The 17191-nt window shown below is 41.2% G+C and overlaps 2 protein-coding genes across 29 annotated transcripts in view; one reads left to right on the plus strand and one right to left on the minus strand.

Annotated features, from left to right (window-relative positions):
* Positions 1 to 17191, plus strand: part of LOC309608524 (uncharacterized protein) — a 191459-nt gene that overhangs the window by 143496 nt on the left and 30772 nt on the right. The window contains exons 2-3 of one of the 3 annotated variants that reach the window (XM_082348813.1): positions 1895 to 1988; positions 3349 to 8422. In XM_082348813.1, the coding sequence (XP_082204939.1) occupies positions 1895 to 1988; positions 3349 to 3447 (193 nt within the window). In that variant the 3' untranslated portion in view covers positions 3448 to 8422. Of the gene's footprint in view, positions 1 to 1894; positions 1989 to 3348; positions 8423 to 17191 lie in introns of those variants that run through there. The other 2 variants (XM_082348812.1, XM_082348811.1) reach the window with 2 other exon arrangements.
* The window catches only part of ARPP21 (cAMP regulated phosphoprotein 21), a 166458-nt gene that overhangs the window by 38118 nt on the left and 111149 nt on the right, over positions 1 to 17191 (minus strand). For all 26 annotated transcript variants that reach the window (XM_082348433.1, XM_082348451.1, XM_082348450.1 and 23 more), the window contains one exon: positions 15474 to 15600. In XM_082348433.1, the coding sequence (XP_082204559.1) occupies positions 15474 to 15600 (127 nt within the window). The remainder of the gene's footprint in view (positions 1 to 15473; positions 15601 to 17191) is intronic.

Genomic DNA, 17191 nt, shown 5'->3' on the forward strand with positions numbered 1-17191 from the left:
GGTATTCCTGCCCATAAGGATTCTTTAGAACATAGAGAAGGAAATAAACATCAGAGGAATTCTCAAAGTAGATTAGTTTTAGGGCAGTGGTTCTTAAAGATTAATGGCACAAGGACATGGAAGCAACCTAAGTGCCCAGCAACAGATGAATGGATAAAGAAGATGAGGCACATATATACAGTGGAATATTACTCAGACATAAAAAGAAACGAAATTGAGTTATTTGTAGTGAAGTGGATGGACCTAGAGTCTGTCATACAGAGTGAAGTAAGTCAGGAAGAGAAAAACAAATACCGTATGCTAACACATACATATGGAATCTAAAAAAAAAAAAAAGGTTCTGACGAGCCTAGAGGCAGGACAGGAATAAAGACGCAGACGTAGAGAATGGACTTGGGGACACAGGGAGGCGGAAGGGTAAGCTGGGACGAAGTGAGAGAGTAGCATTGACATATATATACTACCAAATGTAAAATAGCTAGTGGGAAGCAGCTGCATCACACAGGGAGATCAGCTCGGTGCTTTGTGACCACCTAGAGGGGTGGGATAGGGAGGGTGGGAGGGAGACGCAAGAGGGAGGGGATATGGGGATATATGTGTACATATAGCTGATTCACTTTGTTATACAGCAGAAACTAACACAGCATTGTAAAGCAATTATACTCCAATAAAGATGTTAAGAAAAAAAAAAGATTAATGGCACATTAATTGCTTGAGAATGCAGTTTGGAAAAGCTGATCTGTCTGAGCATTAGAATCAGTTGCACTTAGCTAAAATCAAAAAAAGCTTTTAAAGAGACTGAAGAAATTGCACCTTCCCTACAAAAAGAGAGTACTCCTTGGGGAGAGGTGGTGCCTAGCCGTCAACAATTCAGGAAAATCCAGTTATCTGCATTTTTTATAAGCTCCCCTCCCCATCCTAATGCAGGCGGGACATCTCTTGAGAAACAGTGATTTAGGAGTGATGAAAGTGCATTTTTCCAATGGCAAATTTCTATCACATCACCACCTTTCCTGAAGAAGAGTATAGTAGCCACAGTTCCGTGATGGGGTCTTTAAAGTTTCAAATTGCTTCCAAATTTTTCCAGGTACATAATATTGTCCTAATAAATCAATGAAATTTATCTCAAGCCCCCTGAAGACCAGCAGACATCAAACTCCCAGCTGATTTATTTTTCTACTTCCTGCTTCGACTTCCACGCCTGTTAGTTCCCAAAATAAAGCCATCTGCAGTGATTTCACAGAGGTTCTGGTTTGCCTGGAGACTCTCACATCCCCTCCACCCTACAGAGGTTTCTGCTGCAAATCTAGCAGAAAGAGCCAGATGGCAGGTGTCGTTGTACAAGTGCTGGCTGTCACCACCAGGCAAATTTACAGGATTCAAGTAGCCGGTCTTCCCGACAATCCTGCGGACCCTCAGGGCCACCAGTGTGAGCTGGAACAGGAAGAGAGCTTGCGGGATGCTGAGAGCTGGAATTACTGACTCACATAATTTATAGTCAGTTGCTGTCACCACCAACCAACAACAAACAACAACAAAGGGCGGAGAAAGAGAGAAAGCTTTTGGTGTCTTTTTACTCTCTGTTTCACAGCCTCTTGAATAAACCTGGCATGCCCTTTTAGGTTTTAAATCTCCATTTATAAACACACACAGGTACAATGTGATGTTTAGTATATGTCATCTAGGTCCTGAAGGTATAAGGTAGTTCCTGCAACATTAGAGTAACTCAAAATGGGAAGCAACACAGAATCGCTGTTTTTGTTCTGGTAAATTTTAGCCAGTGGTGGGTGAAACAATCTAACGTGCTAGTGCTTGTTGACAGCATTATAAGAACTCTTTGGCAAAACACACTGATTTTCTGCACTTAATATATTTTTTCAATTCTTCACTTTAGAAAGAATGGACAGATTTCTGCAAGTCAAGGAGAGAGGCTTCAGAAGAAACCAACCTGCCAACAACCTGACCTTGGACTTCCAGCCTCCAGAGGGGTGAGAAATAAATGCCAGTTCTTTATCACACACACACACACACACACACACACGCACGCACACACACACACATACTAACCCTCTTATTTTTGCTACTTGCGCTGAAGACTTGTGTCTGAATAAGACACACTAAATCTCTTGGCAAACTCTTAAATTCCTTAAGTTCCAAGTTGAACAGGTGGTTCAATTACCCGGAAAAAGAAGCAAAAGCCTACAGCACACTAAATATCCTTCAATAGCTGACAAACTCAGCAGCAGAATAATTTAGAAATCAACAACTATATATGCATATTCTCTATCATTGTTCTGAGGAAGGAAAAAATACAGATAAGAGGGATGAAGTGGGTTAGGAAGTGGTTGAGTTTTGGATCCAGACTGATACAGGTTTATTGATTTCCTGGGGCATAGTGAGAGCTTAGGACTGAAAATCACATCAGCTGATTCCCATACTTGCTGAATGATGTCCCTGGAATCGGACTTCCTAGATTCACCTATCTATAAATTCACATGCCTATATTTGTCTTGCCATTTTTAAGAGGGGGAGAAAAACATTTTGAGCTCTTGGGGGCTTATTTAGAAGCATACCTAGAAAGTATGTCATAAGTTCTGCCAAATTAATACATTAATTTTCACACTAGTCACCAAATATGCCATTACATCCTGCCAGAGTTTGGAAAATGCCTATTATGCAAATTTCAGAACTGAAAATAAATGTAAAAATAAGTGCTACCAGTCATTTAAATTCAGTTTATTTGGACAATCACATTCGTACACACACACACTTCTTAAAACCCAATTTCCCTTTCTCTATTTGGATGTCTAGAAAAGACCAGCTAAAGGCAATAATGAAACAGTGTCCATTTCACAGATGAACTATTTTCATGAATGGGAAAATAGAGCAAGTGGTTGGTAGTGGGGTCAATGGCTAAATGAATTGACAGCGAGGACAAGTGTAGTTTTTATGCCTGACAAACAGCAGTGCTGAGGAGCCCCAGGGAAGGAGGGAGGGAGCAAATGTTTCCATGTTTTTTCCCCCACATTCCTGTTGCCAAGGAAACCTTCTCCTCTGTGTGGCACATTCCCAGAGACTCTTGAGGTAGACTCCAACCCAGAGAGTATGAGCTCCTTGAATTCTGTCGCTTTAACAATGGGAAATTAAAAAGACATGAGTGCTTGACAGAAGGCAGAGAAATACCCTGAACTTTCTGTGGAGTCCTCCCTGTTTGGGGAGAGAACAAGCGAAGCCAATAACAACAGTCTGTTATGAAATAGTCCTGGGATATGGACGTTAAAGAAGATAGATAAATGAGAGATTTGAAAGCTTTTGTTCCACCACCACATATACTTTCTTATTAAACAGGAAACCAGGAGTGCAAGGGCTGCTCTGGGAAACATTCCATGTTGTAAACTGCTGTTACTGTGCGAGATATTTCCGAGTGTTTGGGGTTCTCCTGAGTAGTCCTGGATGACTGAGGCAAGGTTGGACCTACAAGGTTGGGAGCAGGGTGATTCATTATTGCTATTAAAATTATGCCACATATGATTACAATTACATTTTAAAATTTTCCATCTGTTTGTTGCCAGTATATACAAATACAATTAATTCCTATATTGTGTCCTTGTATTCTGCAACATTGTTAAACTCACTTATTAGTTCTAGTAGCTGTTTTGTAGACTGTCTTGAATTTTTTTATTTAAACATGCATGTCACCTGCAAATACAGTTTTGCATAGAAATATAGTGTTGCAGAACTGTTATGAGAATCAGTTTACATGCATGTATAAAATAATGTGTTTTCAATAAATAAAAACGTATTAATAAGAAAGTGGCATGATCTATGATTATGTGCCTGTAACATGCATATATATAAGCTCAAACGCAGAAAAAAAAAAGGCAAAAAAATCATTGTTCTGTTAGCATGGAGTTTTTGTGTCTTTCAAAAAATTCCTGGCTTCCCTGGTGGCGCAGTGGTTAAGAATCCACCTGCCAATGCAGGAGACATGGGTTCGAGCTCTGGTCTGGGAACATCCCACATGCCGCGGAGCAACTAAGCCCATGCGACACAACTACTGAAGCCCATGCGCCTAGAGCCCGTGCTCTGCAACGAGAAGCCACAGCAATGAGAAGCCTGTGCACTGCAACAAAGAGTAGCCCCTGCTCACCGCAACTAGAGAAAGCCCGCACGCAGCAACAAAGACCCAACGCAGCCAAAAATAAATAAATTTATATTTAAAAAAAAATTCCTTCCCTGTAAGTACTGTGTTGTTTTCACAATTTATAAAAAGTTTCATATTCTAAATAAAATGACAAAAATTACTATGTTAGGACTGAAAATTGCCACAATTTTCAGCTAGGCAGGAGCTTTACTCTCTTTTTTTGGGTCCTTGGATTGTTCTCTTTGACTCATCTCCCCAGTAAAAACTGAGCCTTTCCTCCAAGATAGATCTGGTTGGTCTCAACTGGGGAAATCAAGGTGTTCATCAGAATTCACTAAAGAGTGTCTCAAGCCCTCTGACCTCTATCATGTAATGCCACACAGTCTGGTTAACACCATCCATGCAAAGATGAGTACTTAGACTGATATTTATCTATAAACTGTTTTCCTTGGGAAAGAAATGCGCACAAACCCACTTGGAGCTAGTTTGACATATCCTACTGCGTATTCTTACAATCTCTCGAAATGTGTACTCCACTGCAGTATCTTGCATTTTGGGGGCTCTATTCTAACTCCTCTTTCTGCCATTTATTTTTTATTCTCAAACAGTTATGACCCACAATGGCTCATAAAAAGTGCAATGGTGTTGGACCTACTTCAAAAACAAAAACAAAAAATGACAGAGTAAGAGCATCTGAGAAGACGTTAAAAATGCAATTTTAATGAGTCTCTAGATGCCTTCAAGGAAATGGTGTGGGAATCAGGGAGAAGATGTCAGCGGGCAATTAGGGATTGGTGGCGGTCCTGGAAGGGCATCAAAATCTGGGCTACAGCCAGGGAAGATGGGCTGACAACTGTGAAGTGCACCTGGATGAAACCACGCAGTGGGGCTGTGGCCTCTTCAGGGATCTGGACAAGAGCATGAGTGTGAAGCCTATTGCACGTTGCTCTTCCAATGAACAGCTGTGCAAAAATGCCTCTGCCGTGGAATCGGGCTGTAACAACTGAACTAGTGACCCTACATGTAAGCATGCGACCCCCACCTGCTTTAAAGAGGGTATGGGAGCCACTGTGCTTCTTTGAGAATTATATTAACTTTCGAGGCTCCTACAATCCCACAGCCTTCCTGGGTTGCTGTCTGGACCCAGAACTATCATGTTCATGTGCCATCGTTTGGACAGAAGGGCCAGTGGCATTTCAGAGCTGGAGGGGGGTGATTAAAATTTGTTCTTGCACTGCTGGTCCAGGGAAGGGGCAAACTAGGATGTCGTGAATAAAGTACATCCATGCTGATTGGCTTGGCTGAATTGATAGTGGTGTCCCTACAGAAAATGGTCACATCTGAAGACAGTGGAAAAAAGAAAGGAACATATTTCACGGCTACTTACTTGGAGGTAGTGTCCTTTGAATTTAGTGATCTGCACACTGTTTTCAATTCAAAGTTAGAAAAAAAAAATCAATAATTTTAAGCAATAGTAGACCCCTTGGAAATGACAAATTTAAATACCAGCCTAATCATTTTTTCTGTAGATACCATGGCAGCTTGGAATCTGGGAAGCAAGATAAAAATAACATAATTCAAGATGCTCTTCACTGTTTTATCACCACAGATTTCTAAGTGGAGTCAAACCCTGAGGGCTAACTTGATGCTGGCTTTAGGGACAGCAACGGGGACAAAAATTAGCCTAGTACTTTCCATGCTCTGCTTCCAGAAGGTTGGGAAAATCTAGAACATTCTTCTTAATCATTTGAATGCTAGATTCTGAATGTCTCTGAAAGAATGCAGTGTCCTATCTCTTAATGGAAAGGGATGTGTAGGGTGGAAAGAAATGAGATTGATAAATTAAAATAAAGGGGAAGGGACTTCCCTGGCGGTCAGTGGTTAAGACTTCGCCTCCCAATGCAGGGGGTTGCAGGTTCAATCCCTGGTGGAGGAAGTAAGATCCCATATGCCTGGTGGCCAAAAAACCAAAATATAAAAGCAGAAGCAATATTGTAACAAGTTAAATGAAGACTTTAAAAAAAAATAAAATAAAGGGGAAAATGCAGACAATGAACACATGAGATGAAAGGCACCAAGCACCCAGAGTTTGGAGTGAAAATCTTATTTAATATAAGGAGAAAGAAAAAGGAAAACAAACGAGAGAGGGAGAGAGAGAGGGAGGGAGACTGTGTAGAGTTAAGAATTAAAGATAGAAAATAAAATAAGAAAACAGATTTGGGGATGGGGAGGAAATAGAGACCTTGACGAATTAAAAAAATGTTTCTAAAGAAAAGTGGGGCTGAAAAATGAGGTCATTCATAGATCTAGGTGACAGCTGACAGCAGAAATTGTTGGCAACAAATTCACAAGACATAAAAAGAGCAGAACACAAGAAGGGAGGGTCAAGACTACACATGGCACAAAACATCCTAACTTCTCTTAATTTACTTTGGTTAAACCATCAGGTAACTGAAACCTTGGAACAAGTAGTTTGGGTTCTTTGGATTTTTCTAATGCATTCAGATTCTCTCTTAGGACAACTATATCTCTCTTAGGAAAGATGTTAAGAGTTTTCAAAAACACATGTATTTGTATGCTTTTCTTGCCACCTTACAAGCTACGCTTTCCACTTTCTGTTGCGTAAGACAAAGGAAACGGATTTTAAAAAAAAGAAAAAAGAAAACAGATAATGCTATGATCTGTCTTACTTCCTATCTTCACAGAAAAGCAGAAATCCTAACCATCCCGTAGTGCTTAACTGCATAACAAATGAGTATGTTAACACCAAAGGTACATAAGATGCAAAGTGTTAAAGTAACTATTTCAAACACGTTGAATAAATTCTTTTACCATAACCTCCTAGGGGACAGAGGGACCCGGCCATCTATATTGTTTTGGGAACCTGTAAGATTTTCAGACCTAAAAATAGCATAATTCCTATTATTGCTCCTAACAGTGTTAACCTTTCTCATAATCCCAGCTTAGTACTTCTCATTCCCATTTCTGTAAATGGAGTAATTAGACCAATTAATGAAAGCAACACATGAACATTTCCATAGAAACCTTTTCCAGACCAATATTTTCAGGACAGCGTGTTCCTCAAGGATTTATCCATGTGACTTCCACTGATGTTAACAGAAATCAGACAATTAAATCCTCCTGTAACTCTTTGATAATTTACCCCCTCTGCTTTTAGGAACATAATAATGCAGACATCCAAAGTGCAATCACTTCCTTAGAGTTGTCAAGTGTAAAAAATTTTGCATTGCTTCTCTGAGTGATTATCAGTTATATATTCTTTCTCAAACTAAAAAAAATAGAGATTAATGGGATTTAAAATATTAAAATGTATGGAAATTATATGTAGGGTAATTAGGCAAATAGTTCTTTTTAAAAAAATCATCAAATTTGGGAAGGCAATTTAAGATAGAAAGAGAAGATCCCACTGTCTCTAAATGAACATCTCTTATTGGTCACACTGGTGGACCACATTCTTTATCTCTGATCTCTGATGCTCCCTTTCCTCATCTGAGCCAATCCTAAGAGGGAAAGAAGTCAAGGTGAAGAATATCATCCTACGAACAAAGACAGAGAAAAGGTTTTTGAAGATAAAATCCCTCTCAATTACATTGACAATGACTGCTTAATAAGTCAGGCTAAAAATACAGAATTCACTGTCAAGTTTACTCAACTGCACTGATTAGATAAATTTATAGACTCCATTAAGGTACATTCTGCCCCATCCCAAATGTGTTTCAGAGCAACAGTAAAGAGGCAGCAATCCTCTTTCTCACTAAGAGCTGTTAATATGAACAATATTCTATTGCAACAAAAAATATTACTCCTAAAAGAAATAAAAAGCTAAGACGTTGCTTTTCCTATCAGGAACAGAGGCTTTTGTCTATTTTCAAATATACACGGGTCACAGATAATTCTATCTTCCTGCCAGGAATGCCACCCAATCCATTTCATCGTTGTGCATTCAGAAGGCAACTAAAATGATTAAAGGAAAGCTAGGGCCCGAGCTCCGCAACAAGAGAAGCCACAGCAATGAGAAGCCCGCGCACCGCAACGAAGAGTAGCCCCCGCTCACCACAACTAGAGAAAGCCCCTGCGTAGCAACAAAGACCCAACGCAGCCAAAAAAAAAAAAAAAAAGAAAACCAACCAACCAAACAAAAAAACTCGTCACTTAAAATGAGTTTTGATGGGAGTATCATTACTTTCTATTAATTTTTTTGGCTGCGTTGGGTCTTCCTCTAGTTGCAGTGAGCGGGTGCTACTCTTCTTTGCAGTGTGCGCACTTCTCATTGCGGTGGCTTCTCTTGTTCCAGAGCACAGGCTCTAGGCGTGCGGGCTTCAGTAGTTGTGGCACACAGGCTCAGTAGTTGTGGCTCGAGGCTCTAGAGCGCAGGCTCAGTAGTTGTGGCACACGGGCTTAGTTGCTCCGTGGCATGTGGGATCTTCCCGGACCAGGGCTCGAACCTGCGTCCCCTGCATTGGCAGGCGGATTCTTAACCACTGCACCACCAGGGAAGCCCCTCATTACTTTAAATGTATAGAAATTCCCAAATTGCTAAGCATATGAAAATCCAAACATACTATATCCCTGTACGTGGATCTGTGACATAGTCCTTGGGTGTTTGAACTTTGAAAAAAATGTGTATATTCGTTTGTTAACATGGATTGGTTGGTTAGGCTGTCTTTTACTTGATTTCATAACATTTAATTAATTTGCTCTTTTTGATATTTAAATTCGAGGGCTGACAGGTTTTCATTTAACGTTTTAAATGTTCCCACATTCTCCGCTCTCTCACTCACAAGCACACGCTCCCTGTACACGTGAACATAAAATAGGCACACATATCATTCATTCTTTCAGCACCTATGAGTACCTGCTATGAGGTAGAATCATGCTCTATTTATTTTCTATCTCAAGATTTGCATTTGTAAGCTTTAACCTGTTTATTCTAAATACTCACTAGCTATAATTCATAAGATCATATATGCTGACCATGAAGGATTAGATTTATGCCTGAGATATAAATAATGTTGAATCAAAGAGTGAATCTCGGTAGGCCCTTTCTCTTGTCAGTAGCTGGTCTACAAGATAGCCGTGGTTAAAAATGTACCATCTACTACATTGCTCTCAAGATAGTACAGCAGTAATATCAGCATCACCTGGGAGTGTGCTTGAAATGCAGAATCTCAGGAGTCACCCAGAACTACTGCATCAAAATACACACGTGAACAGGATCCCAGGTGCTACGTGTACACCTGAAAGTTTGAGGCACACTGGCTACAGTCACCCTCCCCCAAATATCCACAACAGATGTGGGGGCAGACATTGCATTTACAAAATCTAGTTAAGGAATCTTCAGAGACCTAGAGTTGATTTGTGTGTGGAAGGAGCTACAGGGAGTTGAATTGCTCTACCTAAAGATTAGAAGATATTTTGGATTTTTGTTCTGGAGGAGAACAGAAAAATCTAATGGCCTATTATATCATTTGTATTTCTGACAGGCTGACCCCCTTGAACTCTACCTTCTTCACTGAAGAACTTTCTACATATAAATGGTTTTCTTCCTAGATAGAATAGAGGTTTAGATCAATGAAATCTATACCCCCAAGGTCAGAGTGTCCCCAACAGATTCCTGGATTCTACTGTTATCCTGTCATTAGTTAGCAAAATAAAACAAACAGGATCTCTACTCCCTCACCTGGTTTCCTCTTCCCTCACCATTCTTCTTGTATGCCTTTTATTTACATATATTTTAAATAAATTGTAACCTTCTTTATCTGTATCCATCATTCTTCACTCTGATTAACTGGACACTAGGAGGCCTGCTGCAAGGTTTATTTCCAGCTTCTCTATCAGGGCAGGGAGAGATGATGCCCTAAGAGGTGGGGAAGCTCCAGTTTTTCTCCTATGAATGGGGAGGGGTGATACCACTTCTCCGAGTTATCTGGATGTTATTTTTACTCCTGTTCATGTGCCCTCCTTACCACCTGCACGTGCTAGTTGGTTCTGAGTTCGTATAGCCAAGGGCAAAATCTCACAAGTCAGACTCAGTCAGCCTGAATAACCCTGCTGAGTGTCTGAGAGCTGCATCTGTTACTAAATCTGTAAAGACTGAAGTAGCAGAAGCCCCCTTTCTGGCTCTGACGAGAAAGACTCCACATCGGGTAGGAGGCTGACCTTCCTCACTTTCCTCATGTAGCAAAACTGAGTGTTTACCTTCCATTTCTATTTCCACTATTTAAATATCATGATGGCTGATGAGCAGAGCGTAAGAGAAAGTCCAAGTGAGGTTCATCTTAAATACAAGTGAAAAGAGTGAGTAAAGTTCAAAAACTTCTGAAGACCTCCACCACTGCCTCCTGCAAGAGATTCCAACTCTACCATCACCAGGCAGGTTGGAGCCTCATGGACCCAATCCAGAGAACTGAGCAGAGCAGAAGTAAATAGGTGTGCAGAACCCCACAAAAGCTGCATGGAGTTTTGCAATACGATGCATTTTTAAGATTTCCTTTTCATGGCTTCCTTTTAAACTATGATTTGAAAAGTAAAACATTGTCATGGAAAACGCTCTATGAAATTGGTTTTTACCAAAAATGAATCATTCGGCAGATGGTTGGGAGTGGGGGAAGGTGGGAGAGGAATGGGATTTTAGAAAAGCAGAGGTGAGAGGCATCCCCCCAGTTTTCAGAATCCACATCAAATGATCTACTGCAGTTATACTCTATATATCTAAGGCTCACGCAAGTTTCATGTTTTTCCCCCTTCCTGCTCTGCTCTGAAGCCATCCATGTTCTCTTCCTGTTGTTCTATTTTCATTATATTCAAGGATACAGAAACATCTGCTCTATTAGGAAAGCAGAACTGTTGGACTGTCTGTCGTAAACAGTCACCTACATGATTTTTCTACCCAAACCTAAAGTAGTATTACTGCCATTAAGCAACAGGGCTGAAAGCCTGGCATGTGAGAGACGTGGAGAGCAGCTTATAGGAAGACCTTGCCCAAACTTCACTGGTCAGAGGGCTTTTACCTTCCAGACTGCTTCTACGGATCGTTTCTAGCTTCTTTTAGGGAATGAAGCATTTCCTGTTTATTTGGGAAAGGAACCAACATGCTCCAAATAGCTACAGTCTGTCTCCCCTTCATCTTTGCACTTCAGGGATACGGGGGCAACCTTTGTCTTGAGATTCATTTCAGGACTTTAGGAAGTCTTATAGTTTGAGTCCTGAATATCCACCTCTCAGCAACTGCCAGAACGAGTAAACAGGAAATCAGCAAAATTACAGATGATCTTAACAGCAAAATAAACTAACAGGATTTGATTGACATGTATAGAACATTCCACCTAACAAGAGCGGAATACCCATTTTTTTCAAGTGCTCAAAGGAACATTCACCAAGATAGACCATATCCTGGGCCCTAAAACCAACTGCAACAATTTTATAAGAACTGAAATCATACAGAGTATGTTTTCTGACAATAATGGAATCAGCCTAGAATCAATAACAGAAATACAACAGGAAAATCTCCAAACACTTGCACATTAAACAACATACCTCTAAAAAATCCACAGGTCAAAGAGAAAAATCTCAAATAAAAGAAAAAAATATATACAAATGAATCAAAATATGGCATATAAAAATATGTGGGACACAGCGAAACCAGGGCTGAGAAGGAAACTTAAAGCACTAAATTCTTACATTAGAAAAGAGAAAAGGTCTTAAATCAATAATCTAACTTCCTACCTCAAAAAACTACAAAAAGTAGAGCAAAATAAAACTAAAATGAGCAGAAGGGAGAAAATAATAAAGAGGAGAAATCAATAAAATTGAAACAATAAAACAATAGAGAAAATCAGCGAAACAAAGAGGTAGTTCTTTGAAAAGATCAATAAAAATTGATAAATCTAGCAAGATTTATGAAAATAAAAGAAAATTTAAAATTACCAATATCAAGCTAGAACAGGATATCACAACATATCCTGTAGCTATTAAAAGGATAATAGAGGAATACTACTGACAACTTTATACTCATAAACTCAACAACTTAGAAGAAGTGGGCCAATTCCTCAATGACCACAAACTACCAACACTCAGCAAAGATGAAATGGATAATCTGAATCGTCTTATAACCATAATGAATTCATATTTAAAAAGCTGCACACATTATCTTCAAATAAAAAGTAAAAAAAAAAAAAAAATTTCTGCTTCTGCAAATCCCCAGGCCCAGACAGTTTCACTGGAGAATTCTACCAAACATTTAAAGAAGATTTAGCATGAATTTTACACAATTTCACCCAAAAAATAAAAGAGGAGGAAACATTTCCTAATTGATTTTATGAAACCAGTATTATTCTAATACCAAAATTAGGATTTATTCATTCCCAAATGCCCATTTAGGAAAGTATATGGGACTTTACAAGTTCATTTTTGTTGTTTTTAGGACATGTCCAAGATCTTGGAGAACGAAGAATGAAGCTATATACATATATATGTAGAGAGAGAGAGAGAGAGAGAGAGAGCACACTTTTAAGTCAACCTGAAAAGGGAATTTGGAGTTGGAGACATGATGTAAAAGGAATGCTGTTTTTTTCCTTCCCAATGTGTGATTTGTGCACAAATGTCTCAGCTGCGCTCTGCCGTTTGTTACTGACCAGCTCTGCAAAATAACATGGAAGCCCATGTGAGTCGGGAGACAAAAGTCCAGGCTCTCAATGTATTCTATTAAGCCACCCTCTGTACTTGAATAATTAATTAAATGTTATCTACCTCTGTAACATGCTGGTTTAGTTACAGCATGTTAAGTTCTATAGGATCATCCATGCTAGGAAATAAAGGCAAAACTAGTAAGTATGTTTATGTCATTATGGTAAACTGGTTAATACACAGGCTTAAGAGGCTCTTTCCTCTATGAGACAGTCCACGGACATGGAGCTGTTCCCCCAAATAACTCCTCTATGTATGTCCCTTTGGGAAGTTGCTGATGGTGTCACTAAGCTCAGCGAAAAGCTTCCCAGCTGTAGGGCCCAGAGCCCCCTTCCACCGTCACAGAGCCATCGCCAAGCTGTGTTCCTTGGATTTTATTGGCAGAGGTGATTCTCAGTGAGATCTGGGGACACGATCTGCCTTCCCAAACACTCAGTAAATTCAGCAGAGGTGGAAACCACAGGGGGATTTTAGGCCTGATGTCAGCTGTGGTGGCCACCACACTAGGAGCACAAGGGTCTACATGTGTATACTGATGTCATCACTCTCAGGGAAGATACTGTGCATGTATCATTTTGCATTTCTCAGCTCCCCACCCTCACAGGCACATTAGCTGCCACTCACTTCCTTGACACCTGAAGCACTGCTGCTATTTTGAGCAAGATACTGACTTAGAATGCTTTCTTCTAATTACGTGTCATTAACTTGCCTTGGGGTGGCAGTTCCCTGGTGATGTGGGGCATGGGACAAGTCAAAGCCACTGGGTTGTCACAAAAGCCACTAGTTAGGTCTCCCCAAGATGGGGAGGGTGGTTTCTGCATCCCCAAATTCCCCTACAGTGTTTTAAAAAGAGTAAGAAAAGGTCACGTGGATTCTCCCTTGGGTTGACATGCATCAGTGAAGGTAGCGGGGAAGAGTCAGTGGGGAGCCTGAGGCTTGTTCTAAATCTTATTCTGTTGCCCAGTTAACATATTCATCCAACTTTCTCAGCACCTCACACAGACCCAGAGTTCACAGCATAGTGGGATCCCGCACGTCTGGACCTGCATTCCTGTATGTGAACTATACCCTAACACAAGACTGAAATATCCTTCAGAAAACTCTCAAACAGTGGCACTAAACTAAATTTAAAAAAAAAATCATTATAATTAGATGTTGGCATCTTTCTTCTTCTAAAGGCAGTGGCAACCAAAAGGAAAACTTTGCTATAGCCTCTGGACCAATAGCTAGAAGATTATAAATTAACTCTTTGATAACATGAGCAGGAAAAAGAAAAAAAAGACGGTTCAAGAACTCAAACAACACGTTACTAGAGTCTGTATCTAAATTGATAGCACAGTTACCACCAGAATGATAGAGATAATACCATTTTCCAACAGTCAGAGAAAATATGGCCAAATGCTTGTCTTAAAGTAACGAATAATTAGAAATCCTTTAGTGCTCTCATTACTGTAAAAGTGTAAAGCCAATTCAGAGGTCAAAATATATTCTTCCCCAAACTGATACAGTGCTGAAAATAAGACATAGTCTGGTTGGCTGCTATATGTGTCTGCTTCTTCTCCCACAGACTTTAAGCCATGAAATGAACTAAAGAATATACAGCTACCCCCAACACGGAGGAATTAAATGACCCCTTCAAGGTGACAAAATGCCAGCAGCGTCAGCATGAGTATTCTAGTGGGGATTGGTATTCATCCTTGGCAAGAATGGTGCTTTTTGTCATAGCGTATAAAAACTGTCCATTTCCTGTAGATATCACACAGGCATATCGTACACATTACAGATGCACATACATACACCCAGTGCAGAAATCCGGTGGCAGATGGGAGTGTGGGCTCTAACATGCTGCCCTACTCACGGAAGGCAGGGTGCCCCAGCCAGGCGGTCTTCAGCAGGACCATCAGCGGTTTTCTCTGCCGTGTGGGCAGCGGAAAGGACACAAATGTCTCCCTAGCACAGGTCACTGAGGCCTGCCGGCTTCCTGCTGCCGTCGGGGTCGCGGCATCCCATCAGGAGTGTGACACAGTAGGGAAAGAGACCGGTTCACTGTGAGACCTGCTACTCACTCTCGGACAGTGCCTCGGCCCCCCTTCCCACTGCACAGCGGCTGCCGCAGGAGGCGTGTGGCCCTCCAGACCATAAGCCAGGGTCTGAGTTCCTTCGGGACACAGGCTGCAGTGTCAGTGGCCTTCTTCTCAAAACGCTGCTTTCTAGGATGCTACAGAAACAACCTAATTTGGTGCCCTAGCCTTAGGAGCAGGGGAAAAGTCTCTTTAGGTTGAAAAGGGGGAAAGAAGTATGAACCAGGAAGATAGGGATGCAGCTGGCTCTCTGCTTTCAGAGAAACTAAGAGGATCCTCAAGTCATTTACGGAGACCGCGTTTCGCATGCATGCTAGGGATGCTGGAGAAGCTAGGGATGCTGGCGGGACATGAGCTTCTCCTCCTTGGACCTGTCACTTCTCCACATGGAGTTAATCAAATGCTCCTTTATCTTCTCTGGGGAAGGGAAATGAGCTGATTTAAATTGCCAAGCTTGGATACGCATCCAAAGAGGACAGCTGAGAGATTTATGTGCAAAATAACTGGGTTGGAGGAGAAAATGGGAAACGGATTCCAAGTACCTGCTTGCTGTGCTGTCTGTGGCATCTGCTGGCTCCTCGGAGCACTGAACTGAACAGAGGCCATGGGCCGGTACTGCTGCGTGGTTGAGGTAGGGTACTGACCAGATGGATAATAATATACAGGCATCTGTGGAAGAAAGGGAACAATGGCAGGAAATGAGAGCTGTAAATGGAGTAACATTTTGAAATGTAAACTATTGTCATCTTATGACATAATGTGAGTACAGTAGTAGATTGCAAAGACGGCCACCATGCCTACGTGTGTGTGTGTGCATTACTCCTCCCATGAAAAGGTGAAATCTACTCCCGAAGCCATGAATCTGAGCTGGCTCTGTCTTGCTTTGACCAATGCCATGAGACAGAAATGATGACTTCTGAGACTTGGAAGCCTGATCCTTAAGAAGACTTGCAGCTTCCACTCTTTCAGGAGAGAACCCAGCCACCAGGAGAAGTCCAGGCTACCCAGCTGGAGAAAGAGGCCATGTGGAGAACAGAGGCAGCCCAGCCAAGACCCCAACACTGCAGCATGTAAGTCAGGCCACCTGGGATCTTCCAGGCCCAGTCAAGCCACATGTGGTGCAGAGGCGAGCCATCGCTGCCAAGTCCTGCTCAAATTGCCGACCTGGCTGTGAGCAATACAATGGTGACTGTCTTAAAGTGCTGAATTTTGTGCTTTTTAAATGAAACAAGAGTGAATGAAACAGTCACCTACAACAACAACACATTTTTACGGTAGTTTTAAATATGATCATTAACTTGAACTGTTTTGCTAATGGAAACACAGGTAGGTCATGAAATCTGCTGATCTCCAGCCTAAAAGAATCAGAGGATGAAATTATGAAATATGGGGAGGCCCAGCAAAGCACTTTTCAGAGTGACTGGCACATAGCTGGTATCCCAAAAAATGGATGTTCAGTTTTAAAAGGGACATATGTTAAAAATATTGTTCATGTCACCTTCGTCATTTTCTAATCACTAAGAATGACTGAAAATACTCTAATTACTTCCAATAAGATTCGAATCAAATGTCTCCTGACCTGGAAAGACTTCCTTGCCTGCCTCGGGTCATTTATATTAAGGCTGTTTTCTTATTTTTTAGAAATTTATTTATTTATTTATTTTTGGCTGTGATAGGTCTTCGTTGCTGCACGTGGGCTTTCTCTAGTTGCGGCGAGCGGGGGCTACTCTTCCTTGTGGTGCGTGGGCTTCTCATTGCGGTGGCTTCTCTTGTTGAGCACGGGCTCTGGGCGTGCGGGCTTCAGTAGTTGTGGCTCACAGGCTCTAGAGCGCAGGCTCAGTAGTTGCGGTGCCCAGGCTTATTTGCTCCGCGGCATGTGGGATCTTCTCGGACCAGGGCTCGAACCCGTGTCCCCTGCATTGGCAGGTGGATTCTTAACCACTGCACCACCAGGGAAGCCCTGTTTTCTTATTAATCGATTACTTTTTTATTTACAGGCCTCTGCCTTTTCCTCTATCAGCTTCTTTAAAGTGTAAGCAGAGGTGTGCCAGTACACAGCCTGCAAGGATTATCTGCTTAGAATAACATTAGGAGCCACCTGTTTGAGAACTGTGTATTTTATGGCTGTTTTATTTTCCCTCTTTGCCTTGTCCATGCATTTTTGCTTCACCCTTCCAGTGGGCGTTCAGAAAGCATTCACCCAAATCAGACAAAACTGACCTTTAAGGTTATTAAATAGGTCATTTTCTGCATAAACATA

The sequence above is a fragment of the Balaenoptera borealis genome (genome assembly GCF_965194805.1).
Source record: "Balaenoptera borealis genome assembly, chromosome: 12".
In the NCBI taxonomy this organism is placed as follows: Eukaryota; Metazoa; Chordata; class Mammalia; order Artiodactyla; family Balaenopteridae; genus Balaenoptera; species Balaenoptera borealis.